Here is a 22,584-nt window from a genome sequence, read left to right as displayed (position 1 = left end):
ATGTGTTGAAGCCTTGATGCACACACAGGACACAGCTCTGGCTGCACAGTGAGGAGGGTCCTGCTGGATTTCCTGTCCTGGAAATGGATGAGAATAGGCAGCTGGAAGGAGGAAAGCTTTGTCAGCTCTGCTCTGCAGTGTCTACATGTGTCACAAAACTAAACAGACACTCAGCATAGAGAAGTTTTTATTTCCTTCCCTGAGGGAACTGATGGAAGATGCAAATTCCTCAGCTTTGCACATTTTAACTGTCCCACTCAGACACTAACTGTTCATCTAAATACTGAGTCGTGTCAGCAGTCTCCTCTGCTTCAAATATTTTAGTTACACTATTTTTGCTTATTTTCATGGAATGAGAAGATAGAGGACTTAAAGTTGGTTAAATGACATTTCCTCTTTCAGTGTATAATTAACCTGTCCCACGCAGCACTGATCCCAGGGTCTTAAAAAGCTTCAAAAATTGATTACAAATTTAAATGGCAATGAGATCATCTCTGGTGCATAACACAGAAAAAGAATTCGTATGGAATGGATCTCAACTATTGTGTTTTAGACATAAGGCAACTATTAAATTGGAAAAAATTCATGTTTGCATACACTTTCTGTAATTGTCCCAAAAGGTTTTGCTGTGTCTGATTTGAGCATCCCATTGCTGAGGCTCACAGGTGACTCAACAGTTTGGCTGTTCAAATAGGCCTCTTTGTGTAAAATTTTAATAACATACCTAAGAAATATTTGTTTTATTAATCTGAGACAAATCTTTGGTTCATTTTCAAAATAAAAATATATGCTATGCCATATTTCCCTTTTCCCTGGGACTCTCTTTCCATTCTAGTTTCCTTACAGCTGTCCAGAGGAAGGAAGAGGCAGCTGCATGATGAGGATCTGACAATTCAGACATCAGTGCCAACATAAAAGTCTTTGTTCTGCCACCCACCCCTCGAGTATCTGTCCAAGGCATCAAGGATAATTAACCCTCACTCAAAGAATAATTAACCTGACTCACTCTTCTCCAATAAAGTCCTTTTGGTATAAACTGTCAGCTCTCTCTTGGTATGTCCAGAGATGAAGTTGTCTTGTACAACATCTAGAACTCCTGTTCACCAGTCCCACCCTTCAGTGGATGCTACAATGCTACTCCTGATCTACAAATGAGTAGTTAAAAATCAGCCCTGGGGAAAAAACTGAAAGGCTGAGGGTAATTTTTAACTTGCAGTAACTGAGTCCCAGTTATCCACACTGATTCCAGGGTTTGCAGGCCAAATTCCAGATGTAGTGTCCACCACAGGAGATCAGCAGGACCCAGGCATGCTATAGACTACATCTTTGGCACTTGATAAATATCACTGGCCACAGAGTCATAGAAAGGTTGGGGTTGAAAGGTTCTTGAAAATCTTCTAGTTCCAACCCCTCTGCCACGAGCAGGGATGCCACTGCCTTTGTGCAATGTCTACAGAGCACCAGTGCCACAGCACAGCTGCCCAAAACATCCAATTTCCTCTCATCCATCCACAAATTAGTGCAGTTTTCACTGCTCAGAGCAGCCTTCACTAAACAACATTTGGTGACAGTATTGCTTATTAACTCAGACTGTAACCTAATGAAGAACATTCTTTCCCAGCTAGAAGAGGCTGTAAAGGGAAAAGCCGAGCATATGTCTCTCCTTGCTATTGCCTGCTAAAGACTCCTGGTTTATGATGTATTTAGACATGCAGTTTGCTGTGACTTGCTGAACTTCAATGCACTGAACTCATTTTAAATTGCCAGGCAGACAGAGGACATGATATTTTCTCTCCATTAGTTAAGAAATAAGATGACATAAGCAAAGGTTTGGTTTAAAAAAAATAAATCAGGCCACCTACAGGGTGGTCTGTAATTAGAAATATTCTGAACCAGCCTGATTTCCAGTGATGCTCAGTATGGCACACTGTCATCAGTGCAGGTTCTCAGCAACTCCCAAGCCAGACTGGTACTTTCAAAAGGTAAAACGCTGTCCAGCACAGGAATCTAAGTTTATGTGACAGTGGTAAAGATCTTGGATCCCTGTACTCAGCCTGCAAATTGAAGAATTGGTTCTGGAACATGATTATCCCTCTAGCACTGAGCACAATGAAATAATTTCTTTGGCTCACTGCAGACTGAATCAGGGCCATTTTCAGTGTGATTCCAGGAGTGAAGGGGCAGTTCTGAACTAATATTTCCTCTCTGAGAGCAACCAATTAATCACAGCTTTCCAAAACTTTGAGAAGGCCAAGACTGGTGCTCACACCCACAGACAAAATGCAATAAGAGCAATCAGCAGAATGGCACCTTTAAATATAGGTGATCTCTGTACTTGCCTTTGTGGTTTTGATTTTATTTCCACTGCTGCAAGACCAACCTGAATAGTCTGGTAGTACTTTACAGTCCTCTCCATCCAAACAGGGGTTCATGTGACACCACCACTTCTGCAGGACAATGGAAGCTGAAAAAGAAGCAGGAAACAGAAACAATATATTTTTTGTCACCCTTGTTTTATTGCAGGGCGGTTGTCTGTGCCATGTTCAATTAGTTGATTTCAAAATGGAAAATCAACAATGACTGGTTTAATAGTGAATTACATGGAGTGTGTTTGAGGTAAAAAAGTGAGAGAACACTTCACCAGCTCTCAGAAAGGTAAATGCCATATCCAAATGAGAAAGAGGCAGACACGACCAGAGACTGATTCCAACATTTGAATTGACCTCTGGAAGTGCCTTTCCATCTCCACAGACTACAAAAACGACTTTTCTCCTTCATTTGCATGCTTCAGTCATGTACCTGCTGTAAGGGGGAATGAAGCCGAGACTTCTTGTTTAATCCATACATGCATATGGGAGACTGGACAGAGAAATGCCAGTTTCTCTCTTCACTGGGTGAGAAAATAGAATTGCACAGAGACGTAAACCCCAGAGGTGTGTCAGCAAATACTGCAGGTAAGAACAGGGAAACCTCTGGCAAGCACTAGAATATTGACTAAAAAATCCATTTGCAGTCACACTGCCACTTCTGCAATATGTTTTGGAAGGCCACAGTTGTACACCTTAACTGGGCAAATTTATTAATTCTCTACCCTTAAGCCAATTTCTATTAAGACCATGCCTATTCCTTTTAGAAATGTAGCCATGACCTTATAAACCTGCTGTTAACAACAGCACAAACACCTGCATGCATTTCTCAGGTTTGCATTGTTCATGGCACTCATCAAATCCCAGAAAATTGTTATGAATCATATCAGTACACAATCCTACATAATCTATATTGGATTTCAAAATAAAATATGGCTTAAGATGTGGATTCAGCCAGTCTGCATTATGCTACTATGTGCACAAACTATTGAATCACATGCCTTAAAAGATAACATATTCAGATGAGATGAACAAAAATAATGGAGTCTACTTCTTGTAAAGCACTTTTTTCCCTTTTAATTTCAAGACATATTTGTTCTTCTGCAACCTTTAAATTGGGGTGTCAAGCAGGGAAGCTGACATCAGGATATTGCTGAAATGTTCATTCAGTTACCTTTGTTTTGCACTTTTACTGAAAAATGTTATGAAAAGACACACTTTTGGAACACAGCTTTGGCTTTTATAAACTAACATTTCAGCCTTATAACATTACAAAATAAATGTATGAACTTCCATCTGGGTCTCAGATCATTTGCATTGATACTGATTGATTGTGGACAAAAAATGGGTGAAACCTGACTGTGCTTCCCTGGGAGGTGAGAGATCATTTCTGATAAAGCCTGCACTCAGGACAAAGCCCCTAAATGTCTGTATCAGTCTGTAGTATGCAAATTGAAGACTCAAACAGTTTCTTGCTTTCACAGTGTAGGAGTCTACTGCAGGGTATGTACAGAGTGGGAGAAAACACATCAGATCCTGAGGCTGAGGAAAGGGAGTTTCAGCTTCTGTGCTGCAGCAACTCACTCCAGTCCCAGATGCTGGCAAAAATAAGCTAAGCCTGGTAAAGCATTACCCTAAGGAGTGAGGGGAATCAAAGGCTTCCACTTGAACAGTCAAAATCTTACATTCATAATATTTTGTTACACTTAATTGCAACTATACTTGAATAAAAAAAAAAACTAAATTCCTTCAGCAACTGTTGGCTGAATCAAGCTTCTGCAGTATTTATATATTTCTGCCATAGAATGACAGTGTCACTTTTGCAGTCTTTAAGTGAGCTTAAAATAATGCCTGACTTCTATTATCTGTTACATGTAAAAGTATTTCTGCTATTTGATGTGTTACCTAAAAATGCAGAAGACACTCCTGATGTAACAAGAAAACTCCCTAAGAAAATGCACCATTAAACTGAACTGCTGAATTATAAAGCATAAAAACACTAGGCACCTATTTTTTTTAAATCTACTTTTAAAAAATATCTCTTTTGACAGCTTTGTAATAGGTAAAAAAAATCACAAAACAGATTCATGTTTACATAGAACACAAATTTACATAGAACATATTTACATTCACACAGAACATAGAGTTCTATGTCTGACACTAAATATTTCTGAATATTAGATTAGAATTGGACTTAAAAACTTTTTTTTTATGTTTAAGTGAACTGGTTGCGATTTGAGGCACAAAAGAATAAAAACAGGATCTTGCTTATGAATTAATGGAATGAGGGATTTTGGTAACTTTAAGATGAAGAAAAAAATCTGTCTTGAAGTAGATTTACTAACTTAACAAGAGCAGCAATCCCTAAAAAAATAGGCAAATTAAATGGTGAATATTGATTTAGAGAAAAGCTCTCCATGTCAGATGTCCCAGCCCCATGTGCATTCCCAGTCTTAGGGCTGCATTTATTATCCAGTGAATTTTTAGCCAAGCTACTAAGTCTTAAGACATCTGCAAGAGTTAATATCATAAGCCTGAATTTCTTGGCTTATGCTGTTTTCAAACTAGTTTTAGAGGAGAATTCTTCTGTGGGAAAAAAATTGAGAAGTTTTATTGGCACAGACATGAAATGGACCAGCACATATATTAAGAGGATTAATTACACCAAGATTTATGCACAGGCTCATTATCAACAACACACAGAGATGTCTCTAAAATTAACAAAAGGAAGGATTATGCTTTTTTGAGGCAGTGGGAAGTCAGACATCAAGGAGAATAAACTCAAACAATCTTAACGAGGCAGGAGTGAGCAGAGGCTCTCACTATCGGAATATTTACCAATATAGGTGGACAGGACGTGCCTGAGCTCGTCTGGCCTTGGTGCTGAACCAAACAGCAGCACTGTGGTGTTTCACCCCAGAGACACTTTTGGCCGGCTGGGTGTGTGGTGTTTCACCCCACAGACACTTTTGGCTGTGGGATGTGTGGTGTTTCACCCCAGAGACACTTTTGGCCGGCTGGGTGTGTGGTGTTTCACTCCACAGACGCTTTTGGCCGGCTGGGTGTGTGGTGTTTCACCCCACAGACACTTTTGGCTGGCTGGATGTGTGGTGTTTCACCCCAGAGACACTTTTGGCCGGCTGGATGCTGCAGCTGGCCTTGTGGAGACAAGTCCAGGCCTGCAGGAGCTCTGGTGGTGGTGGGATGGAGCCTCCTCCCTTAAGAGGGTCTGCTCCTCAGGTTTTCCCCTGACAGAGAAGGTTTCATCTCTTTCCTTCACCTTTAAGGCAGTGGTGAAAGAAAGGAGTCGGTTCTGATGGAGGGTTTGGATCCAGAGCTTTATTCTGGCCCACAGGCCTCTGGATGCAGCAGCAGCTCCAACAGAACTCCCTGAGCCTGGGGTTGCTGCTCCTTTGAACCCCGGGGAGAGGGGTAGGGAGCCACCAACCAGGTGTACATGAGAGGTCTCAAGGGACAAAGGACACCTGGATGGCCCAATGCCCCCCAGGGGTAGAGGGCATCCTTTGATTCTGCCAATCACTCAACGCCCTTCTGGAATTGCAGGACTGACAGACAGTGCTGGGAGGGGTCAGGGAGGGGAAAGGAAGGATGACTGACACACCTGGGAGAGAATCTTCAGGGGAGGGACACAGGTTTTGGGGTAAAGCCTGAAATGACAACCCAGCACTCACCTTCCACGCAGGAGGGCTGGGCCCGCGTGGTGCCGGCCACCTGGCCTGGGAAGCAGGAGCACTTCACGGTCTGGGAGCGCTCCTCGATCCGGTTCTTGTTGCAGCACCGGTGCATGGCCACCACCTCACACGTGCCCTGCTTCACCTGGTGCTGCCCTAACAGCCCCAGAGGCAAAGGATGGAGAGAAAAAACACATCAGTGCCTGTGAGAAACCGTCGAAATAGGATGACTGTTGTGGCAGGGAAGAATGATGAGGGGGACTTCATCTTATTAGAAGGTGAAGCTTTTTGGAAGCTTTCTCCACGGCCTCAGGTCAAATGCAGCGTTCTCTTGGGGGTCAGTGTCTGTCAGCACAGAAAGCTTAAATTCTCAGCAGCCAGGGTTCCAACAGGATCTGGCTCATTCCCTGAGTTTATATATACTATTCTTCCTTATGAAATTAGCTTTTGTAAGTCAGTTTTCCAATCTATCTTCCCTCACCCTTACAAAAACAGAGCAGGTCAGAGTAATCAGTTAAATGATGAAGGCAAAAAGAGCACAGTCATCTTCCTTTGCCGTCCTGACATCCATCAGGTTTTATATTTAGATCTTTCCCTTCATAAATGGACACAGTGGATAGGGTAATATTTAATACAAGAGAGACATCTTAAACAGTAGGGAAACTTTTTGACACATCCACATGTAAGCACTGCTTGCTATGCTTGCCATCACAGACAGGCTGAGAACAAGGTAGGCTGTAAAGCTGTCAGAGATAGTCAAATTTTGTCCATAAGGAGAAAAAGTAAACATACCCAAACTGTATGGATTTCTTCAGTTCCCTCACAGACCATTCTGAACAAACCTCTGATAAATATTATCTGCTCCTGCTTTTCTCCAAGTTGATTTTTCCCCTCCTTTGCTCTTGCCTTCACATCTCACCTCAGTGCTCCTTGCAGCTGATCATTTTCCTCCCCTGCCAAACTTCCTCTCCATCCTGCCTAAACCTCCTCTCAGAAACTCCACTTCACAAGCCCCTCAGCTCCTTGCATAAAATCATCTCCATGTCCTCACTTTCCTGAGCAGCCTTCAAGTGCTTCATCTTGTATTTGTCTTGTCTTATTTAGAGTAGAGCCTTGGATGGCTCTTATCTGTGTTTGTAAAGCACCTTGTAAATTAACAGCACTACAGAGCAGGGTGAGTTATTTCATAAGAGAGAGAGACAGAGACAACACTGAGAATAACAAAAATAGTCACCATCAAAGCAGCACAAAGCATGAGAAGAGAGACAGCCCAGATATTGGTGTAGGTGTGGCTGATATCAAAGGCACAGAGAATAAAGAAATGCAGGGGGAAGGCAGAGAACTCTCCACAAACAGAAAATCCTCCAAGCGACAAACCTCAGAGTTATCCTGCTTCTTCCTCACTCCATGTTTGCCCTGTTTGGAGGTTTTTGTTTGGATTTTTTAGGTTGGGTTATTTTTTTACAGTATCTGCTGCTAACTAACATCAGGCGCACCTTTACAAATGAAATTTTCCTGAGGAATAAAGATTACTGTAATTTTTGTGCAGAAAATGTTATAACTTGATTAGTGTGAGATCTTAACTTTCAAAAAGAGTTAGCAATGCAATTTATACTTCTATGGGGGGAGTTCTTAAAAAAAAAGTATTAAATACATACATATAACTCTTTTAAAAAGTTGGCTTGGCAGTGTTCCTTGCTGTGTATGTTTTGGTTTCACAAGTATTTCAAGCACAGCTGAAATACTTGTGAAAGCACTTGGCTGCCTGGATTTTCTTGCCAAATTTGTATTCATAACAACCTCAATGGACAAGAAACTATGCATATTCAATCTTGGAGTGGAAATGTGGTGTTCTACTTGAGCACTCAACTTTTTTAAAAATTATATCTACACAGAGCTTTTTGAGGTTTTTTCCTTTTTCTTTCCCTGAGGACAAAGCTACACTACTTTTAAGCAAAATTTGCTACAGTAGAAAAATGTATAAGGTATTTTACAGCAAGTTGGCAAAATGCTGAAGACAACATAAAAGTATCTTCAGAGCCACTGTAATAAGTTTGTTGGGAGACTGACTTTTCATGCAAGTACTTAATAATAAACATGGAAAAAATGAAAACAGCTACTAGTCAGGAGAACAACAACTTCTCTGTAAGTCAATATGGAAAACACACAAAAGAGAAAGCAAATTTCTCACTTCATCCCAAAGCATTGTTCCTCAAAATACCTGACATGACAATGCTTGGAGAAAAGGTGGCACAAGTTGTGACAGAAAAGATTTTGTAAAATGAGATTGTTATTTAAGAGAGGTTGTTAATTTACTTATTAAATAACTTTAATATTTATTTAATTATCTGGTTTTTTAGTGCTATATCTTGAATCAAAACTCTTTGGAGTAAACAGGAAAAATTTCCATTGGTTTCCTACAGTGCTCACCGTGCTTGTCCAGCATTGACTGGAATCAACAGCAGAGTTTCTATTCACTTCAGGAGAGCAAGGTCAGAGTCTGCTTGGTCTCTTGAGAATGAGATTTTACAAAGGAAGAAATATAAAGCAAAAATTCTGAGCTGCTCAGGCCACATATTTGCGTTTGCCACGTATCTCATCTGAAAAACCAAGCGGCCAGGCCTTGTCCTTAAGCAAAGTCACAATTCACCAGACATCAGATGCCGAGATAAGAGAAGCCTTTTTTCCAGAGGGTACGTCATAAGGACGGACAAGATCCAGCTCCAAGGATCAATATGTAGCTGCAAGGGTGTCTATTTTCCACCTCAAACCCTGCTTCCTTTAGGTGTACAGTCCTGTTAAGCCAATACCAAAGCAAATCAAACACTTGGGCCCTGAGCATACAGCCCCAAAAACCTGGGGCTGCCTTTCAGTTATCTTGTTTGACTTTTGAAGCAGTGACAGTGGTGCCCTGGAGTGCCAGGAGTCAACAGACACACAGCTGTTTGCAGAAGCTGAGATTAAGATGCCTCCTGAAAGCAGCCCTGGGTTCAGGAGCTGTTTCACTCACGTTCCTCTTTGGCAGCTCCACCAGCAGGTGAGGGAAGGTGTCCCCTCTCCATCTCCGGGCAGGAGTGGGATGCCAGATCTGAAAACAGCCCTGCCACACAAGGGAAGGCAGCACTCCCCTCCCTCACCCCTCATGCACAGCTCTTATGGAGTACAGCACTAAAAAGCCCCAGACATCTGCATGCATCATTTGCATTAATTGGATTGCCCTTGTAATAGTCTTTCCCCTCCTACACGCTCACATCGATATTTCCTCCTGCTTGTTCACACACATCCTGACACTTTTTATGCTGTTGAGCACCATATGAATTTCTCCTTAATATTCAGGCACATCTGTGAGCAGGTGCTGAACAAATGCTGAGGGTTAAAGTGGTGCCTTTCAGTCCTGTTTTTGCCAGTGCTCAGGAATCTAGAGGATAAACATTTGTTTGCAGAGTGGCTTCCACATTTAAGAAAATTCACAAAAAATCTTAACCAACCCTAACTCAATCTATTCCTCCCTAGATCTACTGAAACCTGTTGTATTTGCATTCAAGTGCCCAACATCAGCAAAAAGAATAAATATAAGAATTCTCTCCTGTACATTTTAATATTCATCTTGCACTAAATAAATCTTCACCTCAGGTTTAAAGTACACTTAACATGCAGCTGAGATTATACTGACAGAAACACTCAAGAAATGCCTTAAAATATTTTATAATTGATGGATTCTCTGGAAGCCAAGTCATTAGAAGAGCAGGGAGTGAAGAGTTTTCAAAATGTGAAGATCACAGTAAATGAATTCTATGCTGGACACATCAGGAAAGCCATTTCAGGGAGAAATGCAGTGAGAGAGAGGGAGAAAAGCTGTGGAGAGCAAAGCCCATAAATTCATAGCTCATCATGTGTAAACCTACTCAGATCTGTGACTTCAGGGCTGTCAGTATTTGGGGTTGAAATTTGGTTACATCTTCCCTTTTAAATAAGAAAACCCTCCAGAGGGAGAAACCTTTTATCAGCATCACAGGAAGGTCTGTGTCACAGAGCAGCTTCTGCACACTGAAGGGAGAGCGTGGGCCAGCCAGGCATGGTACAGGATAAGGGATGGGTGTTGAAAACCACACAGCTCTGTGTTTCCTCCTATCAGCAGTTTGGCATGTGTGTTTCTATCCATATCCTAATTTCCTTACAGCTTTTCCTCCCCAGAAACACCAGTGCTGCTCTGGTTCACTTTCTCTGTCTCCCATACAGGCACAGACACAATGGGACAAGGCTCCCTGATGGAACAACCTCCAGGATTCTCCCTGCCTTGAATTTTGCTGCCTTCCATAATGAAATACCTACAGATAACAGCAGCCCTCAGGTGCCCAGGTCTAGAATGCTTCTTAATGACCTCAAGAAGTGGCCACATGAAGGTTCTGTGACCATTCACTTGCCATCTGTAGGATTTTTATCACAGGAGAATGTTCTGTGCAGAGCTGCAATGCAGCCCCCCAGGATTTCAGAGAACACAGACATCTCTGAAGAACAAGAAAGCACAAACTAGAAAATTATTGAACTTGAACATTACTCACAGCAGTTGTGTTGGCTTGTGGAGATGACCCAATAATCACTACTGAACTGTTTATTCCCAGTGGTATTCTTAATATTCTCAGTATTACTCTTAGTACTTTTTTTTCAATAAACATATTTGACAAGAACTTATTTTCACTTTCTTCATAGGAGTCAAAGGGCAGATACCAATTAATACTTCTAAAACTCTTCGAAATGCTCAAAAGAAAAGAGGGAAATACAATTATTGTTAATAAAATATCAAACATGGTAGTGATGCACTTCAAAACCACAGGGAACATATCAAAGAAAGAAGGAGGCTTTCAGAAGGTTGCTAACCAATTCTGTCCACATGCATTTCATCTCTGTGACTAATTCTGATCACTCCCAGGGAGTGCTGTCTCAATGCAATATACATGCAGGCAGCATGCCTGACCAGAAATCCTGAACAAACGCCTCTTTCTGCTCATTTCTTGGCTAAGAAACATAAGGAAAATACAAATTTAAAGGGAGTTTTTATCTCTGTTTCATAATCTGCCACCTCTGATGAAGAGAGCTACTATGCTGTGGAGGGCAGCAAATCTGGAGTAGGATGAGCCCAGCTCAGCACATTCCTCAGAAAGCCTCAAAAGCAGCAAGCTTGGTCTGCACAAAATCAACTGCATCATTTATTTAAAGGGTAAGAGGATGGATGTCAATAGGAGGATGAACAGCCATGGAACTAAATATTGCAGACAACATTAAGAGAAACAAATGAGTTTAGAAGTCAGCACTGATGCTGTTTGGAAGAGGAAAGCACTTTAAGAAGCTTGGTGCCAGTTCATCATCTGCCTTCATCTCATGCTGACTTTTGCTTACAAATACATGGGCATAGGAAGCACACACCAGAAGGCAAATACTGTTAGAAAAACACAAACATTAGAGGAAATAACACTTGCTATTTTGCATATTATTTGCCAAACATATTTACAAGAACCAATCCAGCTCACAGGGCAGGGTTTTTCAAGGGGTAAAAGTGGAAAAAGGCTGTTTCTAAAGATGACAACTCTTCTCAAGAAAAGAAGCTAAAAGTCACTTGGAAAGTAAAAACTACACACCATGTTAGAGGCTGAGAGTATCAGCAGAGCTTTTTCTTTACTACCATTCCATAAGCTACTGGGATTTTTCATAATTTCACATTCATGTCCCAAGGTTCTATCTTAGATGCTCTCCTCCTTCAAGGGTACAGATATATGTATACACAGACACACTTTCTCAGAAATTGTCTCTGAATATACAAATCAGTGCAGTTCCACTTTTAAAGTTCAACCTTTTCACTTATGGGCAGTAAGGGAGTGCTCAGAGATAGTCCAGATCTGCCCCAAAAGCCCAGTTCAGCTGTTCTAGGAATAAACAGACAAGAAATATCTTCCCATAATCTGCCCATGATAGTAGGCAAAGTAGGATGTAACACAAAAAAAAAAAATCAAACAAAAATTTTAAAAAAGGGGAAAAAGAATCCTGTTTGCTAACCATTACTCTTACAGTCCTCAAATACACTGCAGGATTGTGATTCCTAGTGCTAACATCTGTAAGAAAAAGGCAGGTAAATATACAGCCATTTAACAGATGTAGGAATAGAGGATGGAGCCTCCATAATGTGCAGGTTTCAAACCAAAGAGTTTTTCTTACAATTTATAAAGTTACAGATTTTGTTCTCATCAAGCCATTTGTGCTTTTTTCCTTGTGGAAACCAGCAGTGTGGTATGTGCAAAATCACAAGATTTTAACTGGGGATTCAGGCAAGCAGCCCTGAACCACTTTAAGTTGTTTCAGGTGAGAAGAAACACATGGGGTAAAAAAACAAACAACTCTCAAAACAAGCACCTAAATAGAAAGAAACCCCAGGGGTACAGTGGGTGTACCTCCATATCAGAAAATAGGTGAGTGACCTCAAACCCTGATAATGAGACCCAAAGAGTTAATGAAATCATAACCCTTCATAGCAGCTGGAGGAAGCTGCTGACACAGCTGGAGAGAACCATGTAACACAGAGAATTCTGTGCTGAGTATCAGGGGTCACATCCATATGGAGATTAAAGTCCCCTGGAATAAGTAGCACAGGTGACCTTAGATCAGACACAAGCACAGAGACTTCTCTGAGGGATGAAGCATTAAATCTGAGTGGTCAATAAATCAAAACAGATGAGAAGGTGCTGGAAATGCAGGGGGGAGGAGGGGAAAGCTGCTGCAAATGGGAAGGTGGATGAAGGGTGACCTGGAAGCAAAAACAAATTAAAGCATGAGTGGTCTCTGTCTGCCAGGGGGCTCGCTGAAGTCAATCAATGAGGTCTGCTGCCTTTCAGCTGGGCACCAATATTCATCTGCTTCAAGCACACACATCACTTGTACAGACAGAATCCAAGACTTAAAACCTCATAAGGCACCTCAGAGCAAAGCAGTGTTAATAATTTCCTACGGGCAGCTTCCTGCTGAGGGGCTATTTTAGGTGAGGCAGAGGAGAAAATGCAAAGGAAAGATTTGGTTTTCAATCATAACTTGGAGCAAATGAGCAACATTGTGCTCTCTAATATAGAAGAATTTCCCAGGTGTCCCATTAACATTCACTCCCGCTATTACATGTGGACCACTATTTTTCTCTCATTTGTTCCTTCCTTCACAAATTTATCATGAGAGAAAAGAAAGAGAATGAAACCAGTTCCCTGGAGAGATTTCTGCTTGCCTGGAGAAAGCAGGTACACACACATCCATACAGGCCAGGCTTACAGTTACCACTTTGTAAGCAAAAATTTAATTTTCTGCCTCAAGTGAGAGCTGATTTCCTCCTACAAAAGGGTTGTTCTTGCCATAGGAAAGCAAAAATAGCATATTTGGGACCACAAACTGAGAAAGGCAATCCCATCCACAGCAATAATGAAGCCATCCTGCCCAAGGTGTCACTAACACAGCCCTTGCAGGCACCAGGAGCTCACTGCCATTTGCAGTTGCTCTCCATACCCAGTCTCAGTGCAGCTTATTGCTGCTCATCTATGGCATGACAGAAGTTCATTTAATAGTATCATAATCTTCAAGAAATTAAAAAAAAAAAAAAGAACAAAAACAAAAAATCAAAACCTTTTAAGTCTGTCTCATGCATGCAAAAAAATATATTTTGAGGATTAAGCCTTGTGCCTTTCTGAGCATTCCTCCAGCACCTGAAATATCTAATGATCATTTCAGGCTTACTTGTGTAAAACAAACATTTGTAATCTACTAAATACCAGAGGTATTTTTAACCCAGTTCAAGGTCATTCATCAGAAAAGAATTATATTTGTTTAGAGAATATGAAACACTAATTGTCATCTAAGTCATTAGGCTCTGCAGCTTAAGTAAATGGAAGCTGCCAGAAAACAAAGTAGATGTTTGGGGGGAAAAGCATTCTCTTCATTTCAAGTGAAAATTGAATCTTTATTCTCATGTCCAAATAGAATCAGTGAAACTGGGGAGAGCAACCAAGGAAACACGTACTGTACTCCATTTCACTGCTCAAAACAGCTCACACTCACAAAGCATAAAGAGATTCTGCTTCTCTGGGGTTTATTTTTATAATGCCAAGGTATATTTCCCTCCTTAAATTACTTTGATGGGACTATAGAATAATAGGACTTTGCCCAAATTTGATAGTTAAAATTGGCAAATAACTAATTATTCATTAATTAACCCTCATTTGGCAATCTGTTCCAGAAAGATCTAGACATAACTGTTATCATTAAATGGTGTGGTTTATGAAACACTTCTGCTTGTCCTGTTTGACATTCTTAATTTAAAAGATGGGCTGTGAATCCCTCTTTCCACTAATTACTCTGTGTTTATTAAAATCAGAGCAGCATTTGTTGCCAGTGGAAGAACTGTCTTTTGCAGAAACCAGAACCAGCAGATAAGACTGAATGTGAATGATAGATTTCACTGAACAAGTGGGATGGAGTTTTCCTGTGATAGGCAAATCAGGCAAATGGAATTCTGAGGAATGTCACAAGCAATCATCAGAGGAGTTAATGCACTGGGCACCAGGCCACCAGCTCCTCAGCTGCTCTTTAATCCCTGGGAAAAGCCCTCTGTCTTGATCACTAGTGATTAATTATTTTCAAAGTTTGTCTCATTTTATATCAGCTGTAATGATTACCTTGGGTTTATCTGATGGAATAGACAAGGAAAGCATCACAGCAGCCCAAATATAAGATCCAGCTGCCAGTTATGCAATAACAGGCCATAAAACTAAATTGAACAAATGCATTTTTAACTCTGAGTGCCATGAGGACTTTTAAGTGGTTTCAGCATGTACAGACTCTATCCAGCCTGGCTGAACAGTTAATTGAACTTAAGTTATTTTAACTGCCAGATCCAGCAGTGCAAAGCATAAGTGAGGTTTCCAGAATGTCAACAGACATTTTTTTAGTCAGCACTGTTGAAACATGGGGGGTTTTCTTACACACTGCAGACTGCCCAGCACTTCAAGCTGCAGTGTAACAGACACACAATAAAATATAATAACAATGAAATAAAGTGAGAATCAGCCTGGTAACTGTTTCCCATAGGCCCACGTTTAAACTCCTGACCCCAACTTACACTGCTAATGACAGAAAAATAATTTAAAGGTCAGAATTCAGAAGCTGTCAGGGTCTGCACATTTCCTATTTTATACTGCCGACTCTGTCAAAGGATCACCATTAATTCTTCTTTCTCTTCTCAAGATTCTGCAGCTTTCTTGAGCCTCTCAACTTTCACTTTTTAATCTTCTTTACCTAAGAATAAAGGTGCAAGACTACAATTTTTAACATTCCGATTGCAGGCTATAACCCAAAAAAATCCCAGAAGGGTGCAGTTCAAAGAGCCAAATGTGGAGATCTCTGCTCAGTACCTGGGCATGCACAAGTGGGTGCTGCCACAACACACAAACTGCTGTGATCTCACACTTTATTTCCTCCATGCCATTTATATGATCAACCCTATTATTTTGTGCAGCAAAAAGCTGATTTGGAAGTCAGTGTACAGCTAGTTCTACATAAATTTAGCTTTTTTTATTTGGCACCTAGCAACAATCAAGACATTTCACCCAGGCTTAAAATGTGAATTATTATTAAAAGGCTGTTCAAATCAGTAAAGACAGAGTGTTAACAGACCCTTCTCAGAAATGAAAGAGCTATCAGTTAAAACATTATTTTTTTGTTCCATGCATCCCATTCCAAGCATCCAAGAATCCTATTCTTCTTCCATTCTTATTAAAATTGACAGTCCTTGACAACAATTTGGTAGATTTTCTATTTTAATTAAGCCATTCAGCTTAAAGTGAAAAGTTAAAATATAACTATAATAACAGAAGCCACCATATTCTGCAATATGTACCACAGGAACAAATTGGAACATAGTTTCAAAAGCTTCCTCCCAGACCATGTCACAGCTTTGACAGAAAGAGACCACAACTCTGGGAGTTTGATCCTTGAATGAAATTCAATCCTCACTGCCATCCCTCAAAGGACTGAGAGCTCTTGACTCTTGCAGATTATTATATTTGGAAGGGGGGTTTTGACCATGAGATGGAAATTTGCCCCCCAATAACTGAGCACATTTCTTTTGGGATGCAGCAGATGCAATAATAGCATTTCCCTGTGCCTGTAGGAAACCAGACAGACACTGGCTTAGCTCCAGGACACTTGACAAAGCATATTTGGATTAGAAGCTCAGAGGAGTTAGAATTGAAAAGGAAGTCTCAAATTCCCAAGGGCTTTTAAGTGTTCCGTTCCTATGCTGGCAATGAAATCTATTTGAAATTACAGCAATTAGATGCTTAACTAGCAGGAGAACACTTGGATATTTTTCTAGATGTTGGCCAGAAAAGAAGTAAGTCATGCATGTAATTCTGAAAAGGAGATTTACTTCATTCACCACAGAAGAGAGGGATTGCTCTTTTTAGCAGGAACACTTGTCACAACTGGGCAAGTTGCAGAACCAGTGTAGTGAAATTGTCCCTTGAAAGTGTCCCAGCCAGCTTGTCAGATTTGACAAAGTTGCATTCTTACCAGAAAACAACAGGCTTCCTCACCTGGGGAATTTTCCCTTGGCCCTAATAAGACTATCAGCAAATGCAGAGATGAATTAGAATAGTCATTAAGGAGACAGAGCATAAAAAATGAGCCACAGGAAAGGTCAGAGCAGCGAGGGTGAATGAAGAAGAGCACGTGCCCTGTCACCACCGCTGCAGATGTGAGGGAAACAACCAAGGGAGAGAAGCAGATGTTCCAGTTAAAGCCTTGCAAATTTCATGGCTGCTTTCAAGGATAATGGAGCAGCCATAGGTGGCAGGAGAGGACATGTCATTACCTTCTGCAGTGCTGGTGAGTCTCCCCCAAGAGCCATTGACTTTAACAGCAATGCTCCACCATGTCCTGTGTGAGCAAGTTAAAGGTGACCTGGCACAGTTGTCATTAGTTTCACTCCTTCCACAAGGATAGTACTCTAAATAAAGCAGTTGGGTTTTCCTCTTGAAATCAGCATATTAAAAAGGAGAAGCTATTAACAGGTTTTTTCTGATGGTATTCTCAAAAATACCTTTCAACCCCCAGTTTCTGCAGAGGTTTTCTACCCTTAAAAATTGTGTTGATTTAACTCACTAGAAAACAGTTTCTGCCAGTGTGGCTTTTCTCGATCTCAAAACACACATTGCCTTGCAATATAAATTGTCAGAACAGTAGATAGCTTTGAAAATCCATGGACATTGTGAGATTATATTCAGTGTCCTTTTGATGCTTCCTTCAACTCAGTGCCTCAGCAGGGACAGGGTGGGAAGCAGCCATTGTTTGCAATAGATATTCCTACAGAGCAGCAGCAGCTCCACAAAGGCACATTCCTCTGCAAGACCCCTTGCTTGAAGGTCCTGAGAAGCCAAGAAAAGGGCAGTTTAATGTGAAGTGAATGCCAGCAGCAGGAGACAGTGAGAGCTGCATTAGTGGCACTGTCTGTGAGGAGCCCTGAACAGCACACATGCCCATGGAAAAAGACTTCCCCTTCCATTCACACCTGCTCAACTCCTGTTATTTTCAAAGCTTCTCAGGACTCTGTGTGGGGTTGGACAGCCTCCATCACACTGTTCTTTGAGCCTTTAAACGTGAACTTTTGGCAGGCTCTGCTTTAAACAGGAACTGCTGCCCTGCCTCCTGCTGCTGCGCTCCCTCCAGTGCCCACGCCAGAGCTCTCATGTCCAGCAGCATCATCACTGTCCAGCAGGCAGCTCCCAGCTGCAGGAACCTGCCCAGAATCACATTCATCTCCCTCAGTCAGCACAACCCAAGAAAACAGCAGAAATTCTGTCTCCTCTCTGGATAAGAGGGAAGGAGACAGCCAGAGAGAAAAGCACAGCCACGGCTTTTCTTCAGTGAATTTGTACTCATCAACAGCCCTGAGAGCTCCAGCTCTCTGCAAACCCAGCACCTGTCTGAGGGCACTTCCTGGCTCAGGAACAACCTTGAGGTGAAAGGCTCTATATCTCATTACTAATCCATCAAAGCTTCCTGATCTCATGGGATTGCATCTTGCAATTATTTGCAGGCACCTCTTCTGAGCACAAGAAATTACAAGATTTTCTTTATAGTGACTATCCACCTTCAGAGCATGCAAACCTGGCCAGCTGAGATTAAACAATATAATTAACAGGTTGGTTTCTGCGCTACCTGAAGAGAACTCAATTGTCAGCACACTGACAGTCCTGCCTAGCCCAGTTTAATTCTACCTTGACAAACAGAACTCTCAAGGAAAATAACTCACCCACTTGAACTGCCATGACTTTTCTTTAATGAAATAGTCTGAGCCTTGTAATGTAAAAGTACCTACATTTCTGCACTTAATAAAAATGAGTTTTGCTTAACAAATATGAAAAAAGTTTATTGTTGGGGAACAGGCATGGTGGTATTCAACATGACAATGTAGAAATAGAATAGCTTTTCAAAAGTCTTTTGTTATTTCATATGTGATTAAATGCCTGCAAGATTTCTGTTTAAATACTTCTAACAAAGTCATTTACTTTTTACTCCTGAATTACAGGTGAAATATGCAATAATTTTAATTGCAGTCCCCAACAAATTCCTTCTGAGGAGGCAAAATGGCAGTACAGAATCTAAGGTAAAATTTTCCCTTTATTTTTGGGGAAAGGCTAAGGGAGAGACAAAAAATGTGGAAGACTTAAAAGATTCTAAAATTAGTATAAAAAACTTATTGGGCTTAAAACAAGAAAATACAGCAAAAGATACATTCCACTGTGAATCAGTGGCTGTGATAAGGCAGGATACATCTAGAATGAATATTTTAATTCATTCTGAAATCAGTGGCAGATGGCCTGAGGTTATCATAAATATGTACACTTTGGAAGTAGCCTTAGCTGAGAAGGGATCCAGCTTCAGCAACAAAACCCCCGAAGAGCTCACTTACAAACAAGAAAACAGGTTTCTCACTATCCTGATCCAAGTATTCTATGTTCTATGAGGCTGCAAAATGATGATTTATCTTCAATCACAATTCAAACCTACACAGCAAGCCAGACCAATGAGCTGACAATAAACATGCTCATAATTTGACCTGGCCATGTACAGAGTGCTCCTAACTCCAATTTTCACACAGCACTGCTTCACAAGGCTCAGCACCAGAGAGAATTAGACCTTCAGATATTGGAAATATCTGACACTTCACTTAGAGTTTCCTACTTTTACCTGAAGAAAAGTTGCCATGCAAGTTTCCTGAAAAAGCAGGAAAGCATCAGAAACCACATGCATTGCCAGCACCCCCAGTTCCACATGGGGCAAGTAAATTGCAAATTTCAGCATCAACTGTTTCTCAGAGGCTCTTAACTCTCACACATCCTAGAGGCAAGAGCTGGACAACTGAACCATCACAAAGATGTGATTCCCCTAGGTACCAGGACAACCCCAGGGAAGGGAACATCCACATGAGAGTCCCTGAGCCAAACATTCTGCACTGGTGGTGGGTGGGACAGTGGCAGAAAAGTGAGATAATCATAAAATCATCAAATCATAGGCTTGGGTTAGAAGGGATGTGGAAAATCAGTCCCAACCTGCCTGCCATGGGCTTCTTCGGGCAAACATCCCCACAGCAAAAAATTCCTTCCCAATATCCCATCTAAAGCTGCTCTCTTTCAGTTTGAAGCCCTTCCGCCTTCTCTTGTCACTACAGGCCCTTGTAAATTAGTCTCATTAGTCTCTCTCCATCTCTCTCTCAGCCCCCTTCAGCCCTCACAAGGATTTCCCTGCTGTCTCTCCACAGAGCCCACAGTACAGGGTTCTGATGGAGCCAGCTGGCAAGTGATCTCCAGAAAAGAACTTGGAGGAGTTTTCAAGTATTTCTTCCAAACTGACTGCAGCAGTGGGGCACCTGAAGGCCTGAACCACTGCATTTAGTATAAATTTCATTCCCTACATAAGTTTTAGGTATAATTACCTTCAATATCAAGTACCTGAAATATCAATAGTAAAATCTCAGACCACCAACACCCTCCCTTAGTTAAAAGGCTGCCCTTTTTCACTCCTCTTGAAATCTATTGAGCCTGTGAGCCAGGGTGGGTTTGTTCCCAGTGTGCCCTGGCTTCACATTTATTCTTTCACACAGGCAAGGCACTGAGAGCACTGAATTGCCACCTGTGGGTATCTTTTACAAGCCACTGAACAGCAGGGTGTGTCAAAGAAGAACTCAGCTCCCTTCCTACTGAGAACCATTCCACTTTTCAGTTTGTACTCATTAAATTCCACTAACTATTAGACATGAAATCAGACATGTTATTTGGCAACAAACCTGACATCTACTTGTAATTGTCTAGGAAAAAAACCAGCATTATTTCTCCTTCAGGAATGCATTTTGCTCTCTAAGATTAAAAGGTACAGTATTTTGAGAATCATAATTCATTCTCCCTTTTATTTATTTAAAATCACTGACATTTTATCAGGAACTTCAGTAATATATTGTTATTCAAAAAGCACTGAAGTTGGGTAAGAGAGAATAGGTTTCTATTTCTTCTAACATTCCTGTCAGTTCAAACCAGAAGAATTTTTTTTTTAGTTAACTTTTTACATGCCCATCAAATTTCAGGAAAAAAATTCAGTGAGTAGAGAAGAAAAATCTGTTAATCTAGACCCCATAAAACCTGAAAATACTGCAAGTGAAGAAACAAACATATTTGTGCATGAAACACCTTGTCAAAATTGAGACTCTGTAAAAGAGTTTCTCACCTCGCATTTCTCCTTCCCAGCATTGTGAGATCAGAGCTATGACTGACCATGGTGCACAACCCGAAGCACAGGTGATTTCCATGGGAGAGGTGGATGGCAATGACCAGGATGAATAGATCCTGTGTCAGAGATCCAGCATGCTGCCAGTCCAACACATCAGCCTTTGTCTTGAGTAACTTTAAGCATCTGTACAGGGGTGGATTTTTAGTAGTTTACGTTTTATGGCACACAGAGCATTTATGGGGAGTCTTTAGAAGTGGAAAGCAGCTTTGTTTGCAGGATTCTGTGAATGGTTTCCTCAGATACCTTCACACTGCAAGGTGCTGCTGTCATGGGGGCTGAGCAGGGACCGTTTTCTCCCAGCTGACAGGTCAGACCACACCACAACACGGAAAGTGATGAATTAAAGGGACAATTCTGGAGCAGGGGTGACCAGTTTCTGGCTAGAGGCAGAGGGAAAACACAGGATTTGTGTTGCTTGCAGTAAGGAATCAGGCCTGCATGTAAAGGTAAATGCAACCTGGTTTGTGTCTTGTCTTTAGAAGTACTGAACCAAGACAGGCAATTAGCCAAAATGAGAGTGGACTCAGTGAAACAACTTGATATTTGTTTATAATTCACTAACATCTGATAGAGACTCCACAGAAACAAAATCCCTTCCTAGAGGTCTTTGCCTTGCTTAGAACTCATTACCCCAGAGACTGGAGATATCACTGATGCTATTTTAATCCACTAAGCTGCTGCTGCTTAGCTATGTGGCAATTCTTATAAAACTCTGCTCTGCACAAAGCAAAACCTTCTCTCTCCTGGCAAGAAGTCCTTGAACCTGAAGGTTTGAATCTCTAGCAAGTCAGACTGTGGCAAAATGACTAGTCATAATAGCAGTGCAGGATAATGCCTTACATTTCCAAATTTCAGGTTTTGCTGTACTGTATTAGTGCACATCCAGCAGCTCGTCACCAATAATTACTATCCCACAGCAACTACACTAAAGTACCCACCAATTAACTAATTTCATTTTGACAGTTTTAGAAGCAGAAGAGAAATATTGATGTCTCCCAAGCACAGTCAGCAGCTGACACACATCTTCTTTCTATCCAAAGGAGCTGCTGTCAAATGAATTGCTTAAAAAGGTATTTGAGGTGGTTCTACAGAATGCAGCAAGGATGCACTGCAGAGCCTCCTGCAAGTATTCATTCTTGTTATTAAGATTGGTACAAATGAAAAATACTCCTTGCTGCAAGAAATGACAACTTGAGAAAAGTAGTATTTATAGATGGCCAGTGTTTTAAAGGCTGAGTGAGTTTTTAGAATAGACATTTCTTCTAAGAAATAAAGCAAATCTTGACTTTTTCAGCAATATGCATTAAATATTTAATAAGAGATCCTGGAGCTCAAGAAGGTTTAAGACACTGTGTTAGAATATTGAACTAATAAGCTCCTCCAGAAAGCCTCTAAATACGTATAGTTAAACATTACCTAGTTTATTTTAATTATTTAACACAGAGACTGAAGGAGGTTAATGTGACCCAGTGGACTTGTTTATGTTGAAAACTATTGGCTCTCCTTACTCAAAAATCTGCATGCTGAGCTGCATCAGAGCACAGAGCTACAAGGGAGCCATAAGGAATAGAGGTTTACAGCTGCCTGCTAACACCAGGATGGGAGTGCTTGCACCAGGGCTGAGCCTGCACAGAGACACAGCCCATAAACAAAGTCAG

General features: G+C 41.1%; 1 protein-coding gene across 3 annotated transcripts in view; it reads right to left on the bottom strand.

The window, feature by feature from the left end:
• Positions 1–22,584, bottom strand: part of TAFA4 (TAFA chemokine like family member 4) — a 43,900-nt gene that overhangs the window by 2,283 nt on the left and 19,033 nt on the right. For 2 of the 3 annotated variants that reach the window (XM_059480232.1, XM_059480235.1), the window contains exons 3-4: positions 6,059–6,214; positions 2,313–2,464 (exon numbers count right to left, since the gene is read on the bottom strand). In XM_059480232.1, coding sequence (XP_059336215.1) covers positions 2,313–2,464; positions 6,059–6,214 — 308 coding nt within the window. Of the gene's footprint in view, positions 1–2,312; positions 2,465–6,058; positions 6,215–22,584 lie in introns of those variants that run through there. The other variant, XM_059480234.1, reaches the window with a different exon arrangement.

This window comes from Ammospiza nelsoni, chromosome 11 (genome assembly GCF_027579445.1).
Source record: "Ammospiza nelsoni isolate bAmmNel1 chromosome 11, bAmmNel1.pri, whole genome shotgun sequence".
Lineage (NCBI taxonomy): Eukaryota > Metazoa > Chordata > Aves > Passeriformes > Passerellidae > Ammospiza > Ammospiza nelsoni.
This window is presented reverse-complemented; position numbering and strand designations above follow the sequence as displayed.